The sequence below is a fragment of the Symphodus melops genome (assembly GCF_947650265.1).
Source record: "Symphodus melops genome assembly, chromosome: 3".
NCBI classification, from domain to species: Eukaryota; Metazoa; Chordata; class Actinopteri; order Labriformes; family Labridae; genus Symphodus; species Symphodus melops.
The window spans coordinates 19,144,157-19,168,097 of record NC_136693.1 but is presented as its reverse complement, the minus strand read 5'-3'; the positions used below and the strand labels follow the sequence as shown (position 1 = coordinate 19,168,097).

The following is a 23,941-nucleotide window of genomic DNA, read 5'->3' as shown; positions in this document are numbered from 1 at the left end:
CCATGGTCCAGTGATCATGAGACAACAGAGGAACGTATATTTTATTACTCTCCTTTGATAACACAGCTTATTGAATATAAGTCACCACAGTATTGATGGTATTAGTAATATACTCATTGTTGAAGCAGCTTGTGGGTAAAGGGAATTCTTACCTGTCAATGTGCAATACCTCTCCAGTCTTGGGGCTGATAACGTGAATTATAATTCCCCTATTCCCCCAGCTTCTCTCAAACAGGTAGTTGTTCTGGTTGCTCTGTCCGGGATGGATGGTCTTATTAAGGAAAGTCCAAGAGAGTTTCTCTTTTCCATGGATCTCTAGTGTCCCTCCTGTCCCCACACCAATGTACTTCCTCCCAAAGTAGCTGTGTTCTTGATCACTGTCATCCAATCTAGGAAAAGTATGAGAAATTCTACAATAGCTAATCTTTACAAGTGACATTTGAAGAAAGCTGGTATGCTTCACATTAACATAGTACACATCATTACATTTATGGCTGACTTTTAGGTCCATTATAAAATGTTACACTCTACATACTCATATTTCACAGAGACATTTTGAAAATATATACTGGATATACTCCCGTTTTTCCCCCACCTGCCAGTTTCTATTGTCCTCTCTGTCACTTGCATTGACGGATAAAGAACAATGCTTTTCTCACTCAACAGAGCTTGCTAGCTTGTTGTACAAAGATGGGATAACGGTGCATATACTGTAATATCCGCATCTGCGATTGAAATGCTGAGATTATGTCAGCACTGGAGAAAAACCTTTTTTCAGCACAAGCCTCAGTGTTTTGATTTGAGTCAACAGCTCTTGAATACAAACCATCAGTTTGTCCACCTTCAATATAAAATTACTTGATTTCATATTGTTTGCAAGGGGAAACTGACATTCACAGAGCAAAGAATTAAATATTTTACAGATGCAGCGTGGACAGCCAGAGTGTGTATAAGCACGATGCGATATGTAACGCACACTTTAGGAGCTCTATTATAAGTCTTGACCATTGTTTCCATTTTACCATGTTTTGCCTGTGCTTTTGTTAGTACCAAATGTACTTACAGGTTTGAATAAATTTACCTTACTTGTTAAGGGCTAAGATTTTCAAAGAATTTGCTAGGACATCAGCAATTAAAAATGTAATCATTTTTTAAAAGCGGCCCCTGGAATGTCTTTTGTTATATGTGTGTGTGTGTGTGTGTGTGTGTGTGTGTGTGTGTGTGTGTGTGTGTGTGTGTGTGAGCCATTGTCCATTGCAGGTCTATAATACATAATATGAATGTTCTCAGATCAAGTTAAAGACAGTGTGCATGTACTAAAATTTGACATCATTTGATTACAATTGTATTTCATCTGAGAAAGCCAAGTTAAGAGCTGCTTAGTGTTACTTTATTCAACTGCTGAGCTCAGTTAGCATAAGCTTTAATCCTGTTGGTTGTCTGAAGTGAAAGATTTTGCATCGACATATTCTAACATCACCAAAGCGAAGTTGTGGCAAAGACTTTGCTGTTTCAACAACTGAAACAGTGAAATGGGTTCTGTGAAAGGTAACGAGGGCCGAAAGATGTCAGTTTATCTCAATATCTTTGCTTTTTTTTTTTCCTACGGTTGTCATGTGATGTAAACAATACATGCTAACATAAAAGAGATGGACAATTAACAAGCTGCAATGCAGCTCCAAAAAGTGTTCAATGTTGCTGATGTCCTAATGCAAATGCTCGGGACACAAAAACGCCTGCAGACAGCCATGCTTAATGGGATTTTTGCAGATATAAAACCATCTCTTGGAAATATATAAAATAAAACAGTCTTTCCTTCCAAACTTTTCAGTTTCCCAACTGTACCTTCCAAAGATGGAGATGGTCAAGTTGCCTTTATATGGACAGTCTGGGCTTCCAATGTGCAGCTCCCCTTTGTTCCCAATCAGTATGTGTTTTGTTCGAAGCAGTATTGGCCTGTTGGTGTCAGCAATCACCAGCTTTCCTGCAGGGCAGAGAGAGAGAGAGAGTGAAGATAAATGATTGTGTATGTGTGCCTCTTGGCAGTTCTTATATGCCCCAGTGCTTTCAGACACCTCCTTTTTCCCCACCATTGCCATAGCTGTCGATGTCCCTGAGCGCAGACTGTCAACACAAAAACACCACACACTCCAAGTGCAGCCCACCCATTGCTGCGTAACCAAATTTGCAATCCAGAAAGAATCCTCCTCATTCCCTGTATGTGCTAGCTGCTTTAAGATTGTTTATCTATTAACAATATTTTCAACAATAGGGCAGTGACTCAGCTATAGACATACATGCCCATTCACTGATCTGCTTATTTTTCTTCTCAAGTGGTTTGTAGAATTTCTGTAATAAAGAATACTACAAGCCATTTTAATGTGGTCACAAATAAATTGCAGTATTAGTTTTATGAGAACAAAAGAAAAAATCTATCTTAATTACCTCAAATTTCTGAATTTAAATATGTTTTTGACCCCTGTCTAACTGCTTCCCTCCCATAAATTCAGTTTAGATCAAAAGTACCATACTTGAAATTGCAAAAGAAAAACCCTCATGATAGTTTGTCTGCTTTACCTCCATTGAGAATCATAATGGAGTGTACAGTAGCTGAAGATGTAAGGAGGACCTTCCTGCCATAACCGATTGTAACACGGTGGTCTTCACTGTGTCCAGGCATCCATGGTTGCAGTCCTGGCTCGTCATATGGGCACACTGAAAGGTATAGAAATATATAATCAGTTCACTTCTAGAGATGGGGAACTGTGACAATTTAATAATACCGGTTTGTTAAGAATAAAACATTTTAATAAGTAATTGCAACTTAGTAGCAAAAACTAAAACACCTCACTTCTATTGTCACTTACTGCATACCATCTCAAACTGTTCCGTAACCTTTTTGTTTGGTCAAAAAATTTAAGTATTGATTTGATTTTCCCCTTCTTATATCGAGCTGTATCCAATAATTATTTTTAGTATTTCATCTATTCATATTTTGCCTATTTTTACACACTTGTTTATTCTTTGATGAAGATATCTTAAACAGCTGATCTTAACAGTATGTGCATTTAAGACACAAAGTAAGCTACTGTGTTATAAAATGCTATTTTACAAGCAAATTACCGTTATCAATTAACAACTGAATTTAATCATTACAGAGGAGTTACATAGTGAAATACTTTATGAATATGCATTAAACTCTTTTGTTTCCCTATTTTTTTCTGCTAAAGCGTAGTTGCTTTGTCAAAGCCTTGTTAATATTTGCACAGTTCTTTCAGGATTATGCTCAGTAACAGGGAGACGTTATATATTCTACCAGGTTTTTTTTAAGTAATTGCGGTTGAAAAACAACCACACACAAGTAAGTATGGCATAGTTTTTTTAAACTCTTGGAGAGATTGTGATCTCTCAACCAGAAGATCTAGGGTTCAATCCATATACTTACATTCCTTGCTCTTATTAAATAACAAGTGGGATTTTTATGGGTAAGCACATGCACTTGTCTTTTAAACACAATGTTTATTTGTAATATTACAATACTCATTACAACATATTTGTTTGTTTTATTTATCAGAGTATTTCAGGTGAGTAGAAAAATGTACAACTATGCTCCTGTGTATGAACACAGTGAACAAGGGGCATGCAGAACTTAAAAGAATTAGATCATACAATAAACCTATTATATCATTAGACATTATGGATATTAAGCGCTGGCTTCTCTGTCAACAACGCCGCAGCCAGTGTGTCCTTATTTTAAGGTTCGATTCCGGGGCAGAATGGTTTGTTTTTCTTTTGACCAGAGATGTAGGCAGCACCCCCACATGGCCGTTTTTCCCCTCAGTTTGCCAGGCAAACTAACAACCAGGTGTTGCAGCGCTAAAAGTGAACAAGTGAACTTGTTTAGATATGTGTTATATGTGTGAGTGTGTGCTATGGTGTCTCCCTGCCTGTGAAACTGTGAAAATGAATTTCCCCATGGGGACAATAAAGTAACTAATAGAGAACTGACATTACACAACCTAAAAAGCCTCTGCATTTTTCTAGTAAGCTGCACAACCAGAAACATAGTAAAACTAGAATAAATATTGGAGATTATTTTGAAAAATTGTGGGAGCGCAGAGGTGAGAGCACGGAAAGGTTTTAAGACCTATGCAGAGCTGATTAAAAACTGAAGCTTCAATGTTCGGGACATAGCAACCTGCTTGTCCATTTATGGACGAGGGGGCAGGGGGAAACAGCTCTCTCCAATGTTTTGAATTTGGACTGCAGTACCCATTTGAAACTCTAGGTGTCAGAGTTTATGGTCCTTGAACAGGTTAAAAGTGCTGAACAACAAAACGGTAGAGGAAAAAATGCAAACATTTTTTTGTCTGTGACAGAGCAAACATGTCTCAGCTGAGGAAACACAAAGTTCTATCAAGCACTCACAGCTGGCTGTTTTGAAAATAGCACATGGTTTTTGTTAACAAGTCACGCAGAAAACTGCTATGAAAGAACCACAGGCAAAGTCTTCCATTCTGTCAATCCAAGAATGCACTGCAGTGCTGTTTACCTATGGCATCCAGGCATTTTTGTGTTTACTGTGTCTGACCACATGGATAATATTGAAATTCAACTTAAAACCCTGTAACACCCCTTGTTGTAAAATTACGTCACCTTTAACCATCCTAAAAAACAATCCGTTATATTTTATCTTATTTTTTACCACATTTACATAGTCATTGGGTCCTATTGTTCAGTCTCACAATGCTATTGGATCTTACATTTGTTTACAAGTCACGCCTTCTGGCCATGAACTCACACAACCTCTCAAGGTTTCCTTCGAACAACAACTATTTGTTTCATTGGACTGGATTCATCAGATTCAAGTAAGTAATATGTCTTTTATATTTTTTTTGGTTGTTATTACAATGTCTAGAGCATGTACATATGTAGTTATTGTGGAATAGATGCATCAAATTTCATTTAGAGCTTGTTATATAATTGTTGCAATTATACAACACTGGGTGAATGTGGTAGTCAAAATAGCTGGCTTGTTGCAGTGGGCTCAAACAGGTTGTATTCCCTCCACTACACCACTGCCTGAAAGAGAGTATTTTCTTTATACATGGATATTATACATTCTACCCTTCTGTTGTGTTATGGTCAAGTTTGACTGATTTAAAAGTTTTATTTCTAAAAAATGTAGTTAATTTGATCAGCCTGACCTAAAATTCCATGACTTTGTCCACAAAGAGGATATCAACAGACAATTCAGTTCTGGGGAAAGGAATGTTCCTGAATGTGGGGTGTGGATGTAAGTGGGGGTATGCATGTTTTCCTTTTAGTATGATAATTAGAGCCATTAAACCATTTACATTCACATTTACATTCAGGGTATTTAGCAGACGCTTTTGTCCAAAGCGACTTACCAGGCAGACAGTATTGTCTGCCTCGAAAACATTTCTACCCTGAACACCTAGTCCACCACCCTATTCTATTCCTTCAGGTTATGTACTACAATATATAAAACATATATATATACACATGTTAATTAATTTATATTTTATTTTCAGAATGCAACCAGCAAGGAGAGAGCCACAATACTGTGTGCGGGATGTCATTGAAATGGTCCAAAATGGAGAGAGTGAGGTGGAAATGGAAAGCAGTGACACCGATGAAAGCGATGAAGACTCTGATGAAGATGTCTGTAAAGAAGTGGACAAAGAAAACCAACCACCCATGGACTGTCCAGCTGATAATTACGTGGACATCGAGCCAAAAACAAACAAACACACCATGTCCCGTGACAGGTATCGCTGGCTGAAAAAAGATTTCATCAGTCCCAACACTGATTTTTCTGGTCTGGATATCACAGCAGATGACATTTCCCTCCACACACCATTGGAATACTTCCAGAAGTTTGTGTCAGAAGACATGGTTGAGGCTCTGGCACAAAACACGAATGAGTACAGCTTTCAGGAGCGTGGAACATCTGTAAACACCACTGCAAAGGAAATCGAAAAAATGCTTGGCATGTACCTGAAGATGGGCCTGGTACAAATGGCTGGAACCCGTATGTATTGGGAGACAGAGACGCGGTACTCCCCTGTTGCTGATGTGATGCCACGCAACAGATTCCAATCCCTGTTGACGTCATTACATTTTGTAAACAACATGACAGTATCTGAGACGGAAAAGAAAGACAAACTATGGAAACTCAGACTGTGGCTTGATTCATTCAGAGAGAAATGCCTGCAGGTGGTACCAGAAGAGCACAACTCTGTGGATGAGATGATGATTCCTTTCAAGGGGAAATTCAGCAGCATCAAGCAATATATGCGAGGCAAGCCAAACCCATGGGGATTCAAAGTGTGGGTGAGAACTGGAATCTCTGGCATGATGTGTGACTTTGATGTCAAATGGTATGACAGCAGGGCCGTCACACTTGTGTCATCCTTTGCTGGACCTGAACCTGTGCAGAAGATTCAACGCTGGGAAAAAGCCAACAGAACCTACGTTAAAGTTGAGAGGCCTTACATTGTTGGTGCCGACAACAAGTACATGGGAGGTGTGGATTTGTTGGACTCATTTACAGCCAAATATAAGTTCCCCATCAAATCCCGTCGCTGGTACATGTACATCTTCTGGCACACCATCATCCTCGCTGTGGTCAATGCCTGGCTGCTCTACAAGCGGGACTGTAAAGCGCTCAAGATGTCTAGCAAAGAGACAATGAACAGGAGACAGTTTCAGGCACAGCTAGCATCCTCTCTCATCCTGGTAAACGCAACGCTTCAAACTCCAAAGAGAGGACGGCCATCTTCAGGCAAAGGGAGCCCAGCAACACAGACAGTGACATCAGGAAGCCCTCTGAATGCTCAGAAGAGGCCATCCAAGAGATGTGCACACCTCCCATTGGATGTACGCAACGATCTAGTTGCCCATTTCCCAAGGAAGACAGGGAGAGGACGCTGCAGACACTGCAATAAAGGATACACCAACACACAATGCAGAAAGTGTGATGTTCGCCTTTGCTTTACAGACGACAGGGACTGTTTTTGGGACTTTCACCACCAATGAAAGTCTTCATGACCAATGTCAAGAAAAGAAAAAAAGAGGGGGGAAAAACGTTTTTAAAGAGTTTTATCTTGTTTAATATTTTTTATATTTTTATTGTTTTTAATAAATGACTTCATAAAAATATGACTAATGTGTGATTATTATTAATGTTATACTGTTAGGGGGCAAAGGAAGCAATCAACCCTGCAAATGAACCCTTAGTTGTTCTGAATTGTTCAGACAACAGAAATCCTGCTCCCAACTAAGCCCAATGTTGCAATATTACAACATTTCTCTAAAAACGTACATAAACATTTTTTTTTTTAAACTCTTTAATTTCTGCATCAAATGCCTTCTAAAACATCTGAAAGGTCAAATATTTTTTTTTTAGGTTTTTCTATATTTGGGTCTTACAGGGTTAATATCATCCTCATTCACTATTTTGATTTGATTTTTCTATCTTTTCCATTTTATAAAATGTGATCTCCCACTTTTATAACTTTCTGAAAAACCCAATTATCTTTTCCCTCTTCAGTGCACATTCAAACTACCTATAAACACTATTTCTGTATCTGACGTGGTCTTTTTTTCTGCTTCAGTGTTGATAGACAAATGAATACGTCAAGGTTTGTCGCCTTTGAGCACACTTTAAAAATGTATACATGCATGGTGTGCCTCATGATACTTCATGGCCATCCACATCCAAACAAAATCCTCCATTACCTTCCTGTTAATTATATCTCTCATATTAAATATAAGTGCAAGCTGGATCTGACGTGGCTCAGTGATACAGTTGGTCTTTTCTCAACCGGAAGGTCATGGGCCCATTTGTGAATTTGTATGAATGGATTAGCTAATACTGATGAACACTTTACTTAGTAACCCCTGCCATCAATGTGTGAACAGGTAGGTGTGACCTGCAGTGTAAAACACTTTCAGAGTATTAAGAAGCCTCGAAAAGTGCTAATAAGCTCACATTGATTTACTATTTATTGCTCTGCATGTCTTTCAGTCAGGTCAATTGGTCCATCATCTACTATTCCCACTAATCAGGGATTTGGGAGCAATGGGGAAATATAAACAGGGCGATTTTATGTGCTCTATGAGCATGAGTAAGATCTAGTGTCAACTACCAGTACTACCTCAAGACTACAGAGATAAGTTTTTTTTTGTTTTTTTTTGGGGGGGGGGGGGGGCAAATTGGGGCAAATTGGGGCCAAAATCAGCCAAATTATCCTGCTGTGTGAACCAGCCTTTAGGGAAGTTAGTTGTTTGTCTTTTGTTTTCCTTTATTTGTTAGGTTAGTTCAGTTCAACAGTCAGTCTCCGTTTTGTTTGTTATGTTTTGGCGCTGTTTTACCCTTATTCTTATTATATTGACACTATTATTCCTTAACATAATTTATGTTTAAAAAATAATGTTCTGTTTGAAAGCATTGAACCGTTTTGTGTGGCTGCTTGGGATATAAAGGATTTGGGCATTTGTTCATATTGTTTCTTGGCTTCCCTTAGACGGGGCATAAGAAATCTAGATCTGGATCTATAATTAAAATAAAGAACATTAGAACATTAGAATAAAAGTCTGTTTGCAATATATGTGTCTCAAAAGTAACTTTTTCCTGCAGCCTCATACTCATTTTCCTCTCAATCGGTGAGAGGAATGTGACATTCACAGCCTCTGCATTCTGAAAAATGACAACATTGACATTCATGATGTCTATTTCCTTCTTCTCGCCAACATAACGTTTTAAAATACGTTCATCAGAGTGACAGCCTGGGGGAAGAAACTATTCTGATGACGGGTTGTTTTGGCGTACAGTGATCTGTCACGCCTGCCCGAGGGGAGGAGTTTAAAAGTTTGTGTCCGGGGTGTGCTGCCATCCCAGTAACTTGATCAGACACAGAATATTCAAAGAAGTTGTTAATTGTTATTATAGACAAAACAACCAACATAGTCACGTCTTACAAGGCTTACTGTGTCTTACCAGTGGTTGGTGCTATGATAAAACTGTACTTTTGGCTTGTTGAAAAAAAAAAAAAAAGGTGACTCTCATTAAACATTTGAAATTTGTATCAGATTAGACAATAGTTGTATTTGTTTTCGTTTTGTGCTTGGTTGCTCATTTCTGAGTGAGGCACTGAGATGATGTGAAGGTAGGGTTGTCAGATTTTGAAATGTGTATGATCACTACACATTCACAACTACGAAATGCATGGCTGATAATATAAGTACAGCATGAATGCAGCAATGTAAACAGAGGTTTACAGTTTCCTCGCTGCTTGTCAGCACTCAACAATACTCACCTGCATAGGACTTTTGCACATTTCACCTCACTTGTTGTTCACCAGCTTGACGTTCATTAAATGAACCTTGTTATCACAGTACCTTGTCTCTGAGTTTTGCGTCTGGGTCCAAAATACTTCACACGTGAGAGTAACTTAACAAAGATTGACATACATTTTGGTTTCACAACATGTCAATCTTCCCTAGCAATCTTAGATAAAAAAAAGAAACAAATAAGAATCAGTAACAGGGAAAACTAAAAAAGAAAAACTATCCTTGTCTCACCTGCATGGATGCATGGCAGCAGCAGAACCGCCAGAAGCACGATGCATGCCTTCATCTCTCCCAGCCGTCACTGATCAAATTCACTCCTGTGGCCTTCAAAAGTTGCTTCAGAACCCCCAGTTAGCTTCAGAGGGGGCTTCAGAGTGGGTTTGCAAAGTTCAGGGCAAGAGGCCACTGAAGGCACCTGAAACATCACAGTAAAAAGCAGAAGACTAAGCAAAACATGTTTAAACAATGATTCGAAGATGACTCTTGTACAAGGATAACAGGGCTATCTGTCAAATTTCTGCACAGCAATGTCAGACTGTAGCAGGACATTTCAGAAGACCTGCTTTTTTTTGTTGTTTAAATTTTATTTTTAGATTCCTCTACGTATTGTAGGGAGACTAATCACTGTAATACAACACATGCCCTTACGTAATTATGAAGCGTGCTTTGTTTACAAAATAGGTGGACTCAAAAATAATTGGAAAGAACTCCATCATGCCTTCCCTATATCAATCAATCTTTATTTGTACAGCATCAATTCATAACAGGTGTTATCTCGAGACACTTTACAAAAAGCAGGTAAAAAGACCTTACTTATTATTATTATTAACTAAGCACGGCGGATAATTACTTTAGGCCATTCAAAATGTTAGGAGAAGCTTGACTTCAGTCAGTTCAAATGATACATACTTAAAACCTATGTCCTGATTCATAAACTTGAGGGTTGGATCTTTTCTTTGGTATTTGAAAAAAAAAAAAAAAAAATCTATCAACACACACACACACACACACACACACACACACACACACACACACACACACACACACACACACACACACACACACACACACACACACACACACACACACACACACACACACACACACACACACACACACACACACACACACACACACACACACACACACACACACACACACACACACACACACACACACACACACACACACACACACACACACACACACACACACACACACACACCTGCAGCTATCAGCAGAAAATATGACGAGTCTACCTTTGGGTGAAGCACATGAAAAATGTTTTTCAGCAGCTGATTAAATGTTTGTCTTTTCCAGTCACCTCTGCAACTTATTTAAAATCATCACACCTGAACGTTTTACAAGGTAACAGCTTTAAAAAAAGTGAATTGATGTGCTGAAATTAACAGAGAGATACTTTGACAATTCAAAAGGATAAAGCTGAGTCCTCTTTACAGAAGATACTGTGGTGATATTCATTTTTTCTGGATTTCTTCACTGTTTTCATGGACACTAAATAAAAACATTGGATTAAAATTAGAATAAAACCATTCTGACATGCGCAGACTGGTCCCACCTCTTGTAACTGCTGGAAACAGAGGAGAAAGCTAACATTTCAGCCTGTGTTTGTAAACAATTATAACAAATGAGTGGTAAAAACTTGGGAGATTTTGAAGGTAGTGCTATCATAGTTTAAACTTTTAAATATACGATAGATAGATAGATAGATAGATAGATAGATAGATAGATAGATAGATAGATAGATAGATAGATAGATAGATAGATAGATAGATAGATAGATAGATAGATAGATAGATAGATAGATAGATAGATAGATAGATAGATAGATAGATAGATAGATAGATAGATAGATAGATAGATAGATAGATAGATAGATAGATAGATAGATAGATAGATAGATAGATAGATAGATAGATAGATAGATAGATAGATAGATAGATAGATAGATAGATAGATAGATAGATAGATAGATAGATAGATAGATAGATAGATAGATAGATAGATAGATAGATAGATAGATACTTTATTGATCCCGAGGGAAATTCAAGTCCTTTCAGACATTTGAACCATTTCTAGCAGCATTGTTAAACTTCTTAATTTGCTATCGTTCACAATCTAAAGGCTTTGGCTATCTACACGTCATCTTATTGGTTAGATTATTGTATTCAATATCAGAATTGGTTTCATTGCCAAGTACGTTTACATACATGAGGAATTTGTCTTGGTGTATAGGTGCGAAAGAAAAAACAAGGTTAAAATAACTACTTAATAACTAATAAGTACTTAAATAAAAGTAAATATGAGAAGCAATTACCAATGTCAAGCCAAACTGGACTTTGGTCCTTTTAAAGAATTATGTTGTTAGAATGCAACAAAATCAGCAAAGAGTAAGAGTCTGTTAATAAACTCGTCTACAACACAAACCAAAGAGGCAGCTGGTAAGCGTTTTATGACTGTTTGCTGGCATGGAAACAGCCGCAGCAGTGCGGGCTTAGGCACGCGCTGACATTGTTAATAAGTTTGTTTGATAAGTCGTTGAAGGCCATCTCCTTATTGTTTATGCTTTATTGTGATATTAATTTAATTGAGAAAGTGCTGTTTATAAACTGTTGCTGAAGCACGCGAGGTAAATGACGGAATTAATTGATTTGATATCGTTGTCACAGATTAAGTGAATAAAGCAGTTTGCTTTACTTTGCATGTGCGTGATTAAAAACATAAATAGAATATTTATTTGCTAAAAACAATTAGAATGAGTTTAAAATACAAAACATTTGTTAAAAAGCAGAACATTAAAATAGTTTAAAATGCAAAACATTTGTTAAAATGTGTTTAAAATACGAAAAAGAAGACTTAAAAAGAACATTAAAATGTGTTTAAACATGTTCGTCTAGCAAGTGGTTCATTTAAAATGTTGAAGTTGTGTTGATTTAATGTCATGTTAACATTTTTGTATTTTCTTTTGAAAAGGAAACGTTCAGTCCTTTGAGTATTACCTTTCAAGTAGAGAAGTACGAGGAGAAACTTCACAACCAATATATAAAACAGAATTTAAAAAATGTCAAGTATAAAGAATAATAAAAAACCCAAAATACACTGAATGTACAAAGGCTGATTGAGAGAAAATAAATAGTAAATTGGTCGTTAATATAACGCATAAAGAAACAGATTCAGCCTGTGATGTTTTGTGACTGTGGGGCTGATGAGAGTCTGCGTTACGAGGGGGGAGGGGCATTCTACTGGCATTAATGATCAAACTGTAAACATACAATAAATGTGAATTACATGATACTACTTGTCGAAATGACTTTAACATGAGGCTGTATTAGTTATTCTCAGTTCACTATGGTTCTTCTAACACTGCATTATCAGATGTCCCACCTGACGTTAAAAAAATTGTTTTTTTTAGGCAGATGTAGTGAAATCAATTTTAATGCGAGCGCGACAACATTAATATCACATAAATGAACAATGAATCTGTTGATAGAGAAATCAGTGTACTGTAGCTCGCTGGGTAAAGATACAATGTTTTGAACGACTGAAGGTACAGACCTATTGCATTACAGACCAGTGGGTGGGACCTCATTGTCAGAATCTAAAAGCTTTCGAGGTAGCTATGCTAACAGGCTGTGGAGAAAGCTGAAAAGAACAGACAATGGCTAAAAAGTATGTTTTCATGTCAATAATAAAGATAGTGGTATATAAAATAGCATAATGTCCTTCTAAACCATGCCCATGACCCATGCCCAGTGTCATTTGGTGAAACGTTTAAGAATACAGTAGCTTTCACACCTATTTTAAATCCTCTAACTCAAAACCAGTAGACGTAGCCTTTCCCCCCCATGAGCTTTTTATTGATTGCTGAAATAATATTCAAAATCATCAGCCGAGTATAACTGTGTTATAGTCGGTTAACATTACAGCAGTGTTTTATTGCAACAGTAATGAAGCTGGTACATCTGAACAGGCAACAGTCTATTCAGTGAAGTTGTGGAACTAGCTGAGTTGGTAAAACTAAACAAAGTGTTTACAGTAAAGTTTTGAATGTCAGCCAATGGCAAGAGCTATTTTTAGGAGGCATCTACATAAATCCTGTTGAATTAATGAATGCAAATGTATGATTGTAGGTATGCATAGGATTTATTGTGTTAAATTATGAGTTAAATTTGCTCCATTAGTTTGCTTACTCTAGGTAACTTTTTTAGTCAAAGAGACGGGGGTGAAACAGAGTTTAAGCCTACTTTTAATGGTAACCTGAATGATACAGAGCTTTTGAGAAAGCTAACATTTACAGAGGGACAGTTACCTCAAGTAAGCTAAATCAAATTGCGAAGTTTTGATTAAAGCAGCAACATGTAATTTCTCAGTTTTGGTGCGCTTTGGCGATAACAGCAAGTCTCTGACCGAACTGCACTGTCAAAAAGAGTTACGTCTCCCCCTCTGAGACAATTTACCTTTGTTGACAAACAGCAAGGGCGAGGAAGATCTTTTTCTTCTACTCGTTATGATCGCATTTAGAAACTGTAATTGCAATTCTGTGTACTGCCCACTGATATTTTAGTTCTGTCTTCTTATTTAAATTTACAATATAAAAACTGTATTCAGATTTCGAGATTCAAACAATTAACATGGGGCAAAAAAATCGTCCTGAGCACTGTCATGCACAATATACCAAAGGCAATAAAAAAAATCAGGAGACTATTACAAAGAAAATACGACCAAGATCAAGATAAAATATCTTTTATTAGGAAAAAAACCCCAAAAAGATTTTCTTTATACATACAATCAAAAGCCCTTTTTGGCACTCATGTACACATGGGGGGGGGGGGGGGGGGGGGTTGGGGGCGCCTCTGATGAGCCACAGCTGGAGATACTGGCAGACAGAAAGTTTAGGAGCAGCTCATTCTACTCCTCACGAGATGCCACAATCTTACATACTGTGGGTTTGAAGGGGATTTCATTTGACTCGTCACCAGTAGACCTTCCTCCTGTCTTAGAGGTACTGCAGACCTTGACCCCAGATTTGAGTTACATAAATGGACACATACGATAGAAAGCGACTTTTTACATGCAACCCTATGGAAAAAGGATGATGCCTTTTAAAAGCGCTGCGTCAGACACCTTTTTCAGTTGAATTGTGTTAACTTTTCAGAAAAAAGCTGTGTGACAACAAGAACCTTTTTTACAGTTGACCATGCAAAATGAGTTGAGAAGGTGGTCATGTACCTTCCCTAGTAACCTACATCCCTAGTAAACAGTGCCCATAAAGATGTATACCGCATTGCGTGCCTCAGTCCGTTACGGCTCTGTGCACCCTTGCCGTTAAGACCCATCGGTAGGGATGTAGCGATTCACTCAACTCACGATACGATACACGATTCTGGGTTCACAATGCGACTTTTTTTTTTTTTTTTTTAAACAAAAAGGGACTGAAAAAAATACGACAAAAAAAAGCCTGTAATTTTTAATGAAAACGCCTATGCACCTATTAAACTTGTTTGGGGGTACAAGCCTTTTTTTGCTTTTTTTTTTTCCTTTTATATACTTTCTTTATTAATCCCGCGAGGGAAATTCGGTTTTTCACTCTGCATTAATGGAGAGGTCTCAGAGTGAGGGGGCTGCCCACAGCGGGCGCTCCAGAGCAGTTTTTGGGGTTCGGTGCCTTGCTCAGGGGCACCTCGGCAGTGCTCAGGAAATGGACTGGCACCTCTCCAGCTACCAGACCAGTTTCCGGACTTGGTCCGTGCCGGGACTTGAACCGGCGACCCTCCGGTTCCCAACCCAAGTCCCTACAGACTGAGCTACTGCCGCCCTTACAAAGCCTTGTAATCTTTGCAGCTACCATGGTAACGCCTGCTTGTTACAACCAACAACCTCTGCTCTACAGCTGCTGACGCTCACCATATTACTGACAGGGTCCCAACTGAACTTTTTAATTCACTAGTAAAAGTGGCAGGTAGATGAAACATACAGGCCAAATGTTTTAAGGCTGAAATAACAAATTGTGTTATTGTGTCACCAACATCTGTTAATGTACATTTAATTGAGAAAGTATTATGTTCTGTTTTATCTATTACAGATTTAAAATTCAACAAATTTATCAGATCTCGAAATTGAGAAATTTAAAATATATATTTGCTTGCCTTCATATATTAAATAGGTAGTTCCCAGAGCCCCCTGCTCTCTGATCCCCCCCCCCACACACACACACACACACACACACGTGCATTACCAATACAGACTAAAAACTAAAATCCAGAGAATAATAACTTTTCATTCCACTAAACAAGTTCTCTCTTGATTTAGCTGACAACATTAGACTCTTCATATAATCAGCCTGTTCATTATTAGACATGTACCTCTGACTGCTCCTGCTGCGCGTGCATTCAGCGCGCTCACAGACTGAGACTACAAAGACTGTGAGAGGACTTTGCTATCGCTATGTTAGCTGCAGACACAGAGAGTGAATGGAGAAAAGTCGACCGTTTAACCAGACCACATGTTCCCGACTCTGTCGTATGGATCATGGATCAGCTGTGTGTTGATAAAGACTAAAAGTGAAAAGAGGCGTGCTGCGCCTGTGTGTGTGTGTGTGTGTTTGTGTGTGTGTGTATGTGTGCGTTAGCGCTGAAGTGTTTGGTGTGTCAGAAAAAACGTGCAGCAGAGAGAGGAGCGGATAGCTGCAGCTACATTAAAACACACTTATAGCACAGTTTTTATGACTTTATGGAAAAACAGTTACCCGCTCTGGGTCAGATAGCTCTCTGAAATGAACTCATCAGATGGAAAATCTACCCGCATTTGGCGCTTGGCTGGTATTGATTTCGGATGCTCTTACTGCGATTCATTTTTTAAAGTATCGATGTGAACCGTGGCAACTTTAAATAAATTTTTAACTGCCCCACGATTAATCTTTACATCTCTACCCATCGGTTGCACTTTCAGTCTGCAGCATAGGGCCCAGCCCAGTTTTACAGATTTACTCACAATTGTGCAAAATAATAAGATATTGTGGAAGTCGAGAGAAGGAGGCGAGATTCCGGAGCGGCTAAGCTGCCCAGTGCCCTCGGGTAAACACCACGCCTCCTGTCGGGGACGACCCCACCGGCGGCGAGTCTGGGCCGGAATAGCGGGCAATTCAGCCTGTCTGTCCAATGAAGGAACAGAGTCCGCAACCGCTGCCCGCGGCCGGCCACGACGAGGAGGAAGAGCAGGCACGTCACACCATCCGGGTCCTGATGGGCAGGCTTTACGCGATCAACCGCCACCCGCTCATGTCGACCACCAAAGTCAATGACAACGTTTTTAAGCCCCACCTTCACAGCCCGAAACGGGCCATCGTAAGGAGGCTGGAGTGGGGAGCGATGACCGCCGTGCCAGATAAACACAAACTTGGCCGCCAGGAGGTCCTTTGGCATGTGGGAGCGGGGCAGACAGTGATGCACGGGGAGAGGAACCACTGCCTTGGTGGCCCCCTGCGCAGCAGGGCACCAGACCCCCAACGTCCCTTGAGCCAAGTTCGCAGACAGGAAATCACCCGGGACCCTCAGTGGCTGACCGTAGACTAGCTCTGGAGCCGAAGCCTGGAGGTCCTCCTTCGGGGGCCGAGCGCAGGCCCAACATGACCCATAGCAGCCTTCAGCGAGAGATGGAAGCATTCGCAGAGTCCAATTGCCTGCGGGTGATGCGCCGTTGTGCGATGTAGCTGCACTCCGCCCCGCAGCCATTGCATTCCACAGCTCCGACATGAACTGGGCTCCCCTGTCAGAGGTCAGGTCAGACAGCTTACCAAATCGCAAGACCCAATTGATGATAAAGGCCCGGGAAACCTCATCGGTGGTTGTGGACGAGAGGGGAATCACCTCCAGCCACCATCGTGAGGAGGTGAGTGCAGCCACGGGAGGAAATCAGAGGACCAACCAGGTCCACATGCACATGATCAAACCTCTGCTCCGGCACCATGAAGGGTTCCAGTGGTGTCCTGATGTGCTGATGGACCTTAGCCCGCTGGCAGGGTACACATGCGGCTGCCTATCCCCTGACATCCTTCCGCATGTCAGGCCAGACAAACTCTGGGCTCACCAGCCTGACAGATGCCTTCACACCAGAATGAGAGAGAGCATGAACAGCGTCAAACACCCGTCGGCGCCAACCTGCAGGAACCATCGGGCGGGATGGACCAGTGGAAACGTCACAGAGTAATTTGGACCCATTTTCATGGCAGGGAACCTCCACGAACCGCAAACCTGTTACCACTGTGCGCCAGGCCTGAAGGTCCTCATCCCTGCCCTGATCTGCTGCCATCTCTGCGAAGTCCAGGCCCAGGTGCACCGAAGAGATAAGCACCCGTGACAGACAGTCCGCTACCCCATTGTCCTTCCCCGCCACATGCCTAATGTCTGTGGTGAATTCCGAGATGGTGGCAAGCTGGCGGGCAGACCATGGCTCCGAGGTCTTACCCATAGCGAAGGTCAGGGGCTTGTGGTCCACAAAGGCAGTGAAACAGCAAGCTTCCAACAGAAACCTGAAATGGCGAGTGGCCAGGAAACCTCTCCGCCGCCCGTAGTTGCCTGCTGAAAAAGGCGAGAGGCTGCCATGCCCCCGATACCCACCGCTCACAAACCGCACCCACGGCTATGTCTGAGGCATCTGTGGTGAGAGCCAACGGAGCAGTAGGGGAGGAATGTGCCAGCAAAGCAGCGCCAGCCAGAGCAGACTTTGCATCATCAAACGCCTGCAGTCTGACTGGAGACCAGTCCACCTCCTGTGAAGCTTTCCTCCCCTGTAAGGCCTCATACAGGGGGTGCATGAGATGAGCTGCTCGTGGGATGAAGCGGTTGTAGAAGTTCACCATCCAGAGGAATTCCTGCAGCGGTTTGACCTTCAGTGGTCGAGGGAAGTTGGCAATAGCCTCCACCCTTGTAGTCAGTGGAACAGCCCCCTGTGAGAACACCTGGTGGCCAAGAAAGTCGATTACGGCCACCCCAAAGTGGCACTTAGCTGGGTTAACAAATCAGGCCGTGCTTGTTCAACCGGCTAAACAGCAACCTCAAATGTTCTAGGTGCTCCCTGGCAGAAGTACTGGCCACCAAAATGTCATGCAAGTACACAAACAAAAAGGGTAAATCCCGTAGAACAGAGTCCATGAGCCACTGAAAGGTCTGTGCTGCCCCCCGCAGGCCAAATAGATAGATAGATAGATAGATACTTTATTGATCCCGAGGGAAATTCAAGTGGCATCCTCAGGAACTCAAATAATCCAAACGGAGTTATTATGGCAGTCTTTGGTATGTCCCGCACATGTACTGGTACCTGGTGGTAGCCGCGCACCAAATACACCTTAGAAAAGACGGAAACCCCGGCCAGCCGCGCAGAAAAGTCCTGGATGTGCGGGATGGGATAACGGTCCGGCGTGGTGGCGCTGTTCAGCCTGCAAAAATCACCACACAGCCGCCAGAGCCCACCCGGCTTGGGTACCATGTGCAGGGGAGAAACCCATAGGCTATTAGAGCGTCGTACAATCCCCAGTCTCTCCATTGCCATAAACTCCTGCCGGGCTAAGGCCAGTTTAGGTGGAGAAAGTGACGGAGTCAATTAAACGGCCATTCGATACATCCACCAGCAGCCTATTTGCGCACAGAAAATCTGTTCCTAATATAAGCACAGCTACAGAAGCAACAACAAAGTCCCAGGTGAACCTACGGTCAGAAAAAGATGCAGTCATAGACCTGGTGCCGAAGGTGCGGATGCTCGTCCCATTGGCGGCGCTTAGCGAGGGTCCGTGGCCGGATGCAGGCAGGATGCTCCGCTGGACACCCGAGTCCACCAGCCAGTGGCGCCCAGACAAACCGTCGGTGATGAACAACAGCTTAACTGGACCGCCGGTGCTCACAACCGCCACTGAGCACCAGCCCTGGCGTATCCCTGGCCCAGGAAAGCACAGGGCGGTACGCAGCGCTTAGCCTTGTTCCCAAAGCGGCAGGGGTAAAAGCAGAGCCCATCATCTCTGCGACGATGGTCCGAAACGGCAGCCACAGCGCTGTCATCGAGCTCCTCCGGCACAGTCCATGCCGGTGCCGGCAGCATGGCTTGAACACTGTACTGGCGAGCAGCCAGAAGAATCTTGTCTGTCTCCTCAACCAAACCCCGGTAGTCCATCGTGGCGAGCAGCGGTGAGTTGCCCAATGCTGTGTGTACTGGAGGCGGGAGCTGACGGAAAAACAGCTGCACAAACAGGAAAGAAGCATCCCCGAACCAAGCAACGCGAGCATGTTCTCCATCAGCTCGATGGGTTTGCTGTCCCCCAGGCCGTTGAGAGACAGGAGGCAGGTCGGCTTGCTCGGCATCAGATAGCTGGTAGAGGCGCAGCACTGAAGTCTTTAAAGCACCGTACTTGTCAGCAGCCGGAGGATCCCTCAGCACGCCCGTCCAGAGCAGAGACAACATGGTAGTACCGCGTCTAGTCCACCGTCACCCCCCGAAGCCGAAACTGGGCTTCCACATGCTGGAACCAGGGTTCAGGGTCATGTTGCCAGAATTCCGGGAGTTTCACCGTCGCAGCATACACAGCAGGAACCGGCTGTGGCAATGGAGCCGGGGCAGCGTTGGCGGCGGCGGCGTTCAACATGCTCAAACAAGCGTCTAGGGCAGGGGTCGGCAACCTTTAACACCGAAAGAGCCATTTGATCCGGTTTCCACGGATAAGAAAACACTGGGAGCCGCAAATACTTTTTGACATCTAAAATGAATTTATTTATGAACGCATTTATTAAATAGAAAGAAAAAATATTTTAAAAAACAACAACAACTTCCCTTTCATGCTTCGGGGTTCACCCCAGCCGTACACTTATTAGTGCTTTGACTAACCTAAAGTGTGTTGCTTATGAAATCCACAAAGTGCTACAGAGAAAATTCAATTTTATCTATGTAATGAACACATTTTGAATTCTTGAAATAATAACACAATGTCTGAATGTCTCTTTCAAATGAATTAAAATGAACATCATGCTACATGATGAACTTAAATTATCCATGTAGCAAACAAAAGCAAAAAATGCTGTGAGCCGTCATCCTTATATCGCCTTTGGGCTTTCAGAGCAAGTAGCGGAGCCTTGGCCTGAATTTAAAAAATAAATTGGGGAAAAAAGCACTGTGTCACTAAACAATGAAAAATAAATATTTGCAAAATATCTGCATAAATATTTATTTTACCTGGTTAATGGGACTTCTGCTCCTGAACCTCTGCGCACAGCGTCTGCAAATCGGGGCTGTACGAAGTCACACTCATCCTTACGCAGGACTGTAAGCTGTCATCTGTGAGGCGTGAGCGGTGTTTGTTTTTAATGTAGTTCATGGTGGAGAATAGCTGCTCACATACATATGTGGATCCGAAGATCGACAGGACTCCAAAGGCATATGTCTTCATGTTCATGTAGGTGTCGGGGATGGCATTCCATGTTTCAAACACGAGTTTGTCCGGTCTTGGAAGGTTCTCAATATCACTCCATTTGTGATTCTGAGCAAGAGTGGCCTTCTGACGGGCAACATCTTCAAGGTCCTCGGTCAAGCGTTTGAATTTAGACACCCACATGTCTTTGTCAGCTATGTCAGCCAGCTCCAGCTCCAGATCAGGTTGACTTACACCTGCAAATGCAGTCACATTTAGCAGGGATGGATCGGTGTTCAGGGGAGTGACGGGGAAGGACAATGTGGTTTTTTCATCTCTGAACTCACGGAATCGTTTCCCAAACGATGCTTGCATTGTGGTGATTGCAGACTGCAAATGCTCAGAATTGATCACCTTGTGAGCTTGTTTGAACTCCCTTAAAGAGGGGAAGTGAGACAGTGTGCCTCTCTGTAAATCTCTGGCTAAAACTGTCAGTTTGCGCTCAAACGCTAACACCTCCTCCAGCATGTGTAGCGCTGTGCCTCCTCTCCCCTGAAGAGTTGTGTTCAGCGTGTTAAGAGTCGCGACAAATGGACGGCGTTTTGGCGGGTATACCGGCTTTCGCGAGTATGACGTTTATTTTGAGCGACGAAAAACAAAAAAATATATTTATTCTAATATGTCAAGATCACAATAATCTTCCAATTTACAACTAAAATATTAAAGAACTAACACAAATAAAATACACTTCAATTAAATACTTAGTTTTTTTTAGTAATTTATTTTCCCAAGCCACTCAGAGCCGCAGTATAAGGATGAAAGAGCCGCATGCGGCTCCGGAGCCGCGGGTTGCCGACCCCTGGTCTAGGGTCACCAATGTGGAAGTCGAGTGAGCGAAATTCCGGAGCCGGTGAGTTTATTCTCAGACTTCAATACAAAACAACAACATTCACCCGGAAGTGCTACCCCATATATGCGATCTCCTCTGGCCTATCTGCCAATCCCATCTGGTGACGAGCACCCCTAGTGGACCGCCACACAGTGCCTGTTATAAAACCCTAAAAAAAAAAAAAAAAAAATTATAAAACACAAAAACACATACGGTCTTTTTTCTTGAGTACTTCACATGGTTGAGAACTACATGAAAGTGGCTGATGCACTTCATTGGACAAGGAGGCTAGGCACACAGTGTCATCCAGAGAGATTAACCCTCACACCATGGCATACATGTATTACTATAATAATAGAGCAAACAGGTAAAGAGTAAAGAGTGTCTTTTGCTTAAAAACTATTTCTTGTTTTATCTTTGGGAAGACCTCTTTGTTTTTATTAATAAAGATGCCATTCATATCTTTAGCCTTCATTGATGATTTAAATTTATAAAACAAATGCACAAACACATCTTTACATTACAAAACAGTGTTTTCCTTATTTTTTTTACAAAAAAAAAAGAACAACAATTTACCATAAGTGAGATCTGGCCAGGCTCAGTTGGTTTTTGCACAATTTATGAGCTCAAAGCTAGCGTAACACACACACTTAAAAATCTCTCAAAAAATAGGCCAACAGAAATTACCACTTTGCCTGCTGAAAACTGCCCACCACACAGTCAGTGACACAAGCATGAACATGCACAAGCACTAACACCAGGGAGTTAACTGAGGGTGGAGAACAATTTGAAAGATATTTTCATGACTTTCACTGCAACAAAAACATATAATTAATCTCTTGTAATCCCTAGTAGCAAGGATAAAGACCTTGGATAGTCTTTAATAATATACCTCTGGGGTAGAACAAAGTGTTGGGTGGACCTCTGTTAGCAGTCTGCATCAGCAGCAGGTCATTCCTGTTTGAATAAATGTTTTGATCTCTGTCTCATCTACAGGAAAGCCAATCATACTTCAGCCTCAGGAATAACACCACTACAGAAGATTTTGATAGGCTTACACTGCATTCCACTTACAGTGGGACTCAGAAATTCTAGCTGACGGGATGTGATACCATCACTTTGGTGTTTCACCCATCAACACATGCCAAAAAGTCTATACAGTTGTGTGGAAACAGTTCATGCTTTGGACATTTTTAGAAGGCAATGAGCATCTGTGATCCTTGCTCCCTTATTAGTGGGTTTTGCAAGACCACTATCTGGTGGGTATTTTTTTTTTATAACCAAAGTGGAGCCTTCTGAGTAAGAGGTGAAGCTCTGTTGTAAATAAGCCAAGGTTGAAAAGCGCAGTATAGCCACACTTTGTACAGAGCCACACGTTCTAAAAGTCTCAAGACAACTTTTGCAGATAAAAGCAAGAAAGAAGAGTCTTTAAAATTGAGGCGACTGAAAGAAGATTATAAGCGTTAGTTAGACATTATTTCTCAGCCTTGACAAATATACAGCTTAGGTTGTCTTCCTCATCCGAGCAGAGAAATCTCACTACAGACGATTCTAGTCAAATCATAACTCCTCTGAAAGTTAACAACTGAGGGCCCACTGATGCAGAAACTCGGAAAGGCTTGAATTTTCAAAAAGACAATTCCTCAGCCAACTTGCAGCCTTTGAACCAAGTCAACAAATTATTTTTTTGCAGTGTCCAAAAGAATTCACACCTCAAAGTACAAGTCACCAATTTAAAGTCTGAATTACTCTGTAAAAAAAATCAAATTAAATTCTAAGGCTGAAGGCCAGCCACTGCCAAGTGCCTTTGAATCAGCCTGCAATAAAAACATGTTATGGCTGGCTAACAGCATCTGAACTCAACCATGCTCTGAAGTGTGAATATAAATTATAACCAACAAACCTGAGAAACTGGTTCTTTGTCTTAATAGTACGTGGTCAACAAGGGTAAAATCCCTCCAGCGGTCCAAATTTGGAAAAATGTGCTGCAAATCCAGAAATGCACTTAAAATTAGGAACGACGCAAATTGAACACTAAAGTGCTCCAGGCCTGTAAGGGGAACAGGTTGTGCTTGACAGGTGAGAGTGACAGAGACAAGGAAGTGAACTTATTATAAAACAACAAACTGATGGACAACATGGTAAAAGAGGGTCTCTTAGTAACTGTTGCACTGTCAACGTGCAAAAACTACTTTAAATGTTACAAAAAAAAAACAAATAGCTATATACATTCTCTATTTAACGGATAAATGTCTGATGAACAG

At 41.4% G+C, this 23,941-nt stretch overlaps 2 protein-coding genes across 2 annotated transcripts in view; one reads left to right on the top strand and one right to left on the bottom strand.

Moving 5' to 3' along the window:
• Positions 1–23,941, bottom strand: part of cemip (cell migration inducing hyaluronidase 1) — an 89,502-nt gene that overhangs the window by 49,198 nt on the left and 16,363 nt on the right. The window contains exons 2-5 of the mRNA XM_079340424.1: positions 9,610–9,793; positions 2,578–2,715; positions 1,846–1,984; positions 153–389 (exon numbers count right to left, since the gene is read on the bottom strand). Of these exons, the coding sequence (XP_079196550.1) occupies positions 153–389; positions 1,846–1,984; positions 2,578–2,715; positions 9,610–9,664 (569 nt within the window). The 5' untranslated portion in view covers positions 9,665–9,793. The remainder of the gene's footprint in view (positions 1–152; positions 390–1,845; positions 1,985–2,577; positions 2,716–9,609; positions 9,794–23,941) is intronic.
• Positions 4,696–7,062, top strand: LOC306821739 (piggyBac transposable element-derived protein 3-like; the record flags this gene model as incomplete). The annotated part of the gene is made up of 2 exons (XM_079340313.1): positions 4,696–4,868; positions 5,556–7,062. The coding sequence occupies exons 1-2, from the start codon at positions 4,747–4,749 to the stop codon at positions 7,060–7,062; spliced, it is 1,629 nt and encodes a 542-aa protein (XP_079196439.1). The 5' UTR covers positions 4,696–4,746.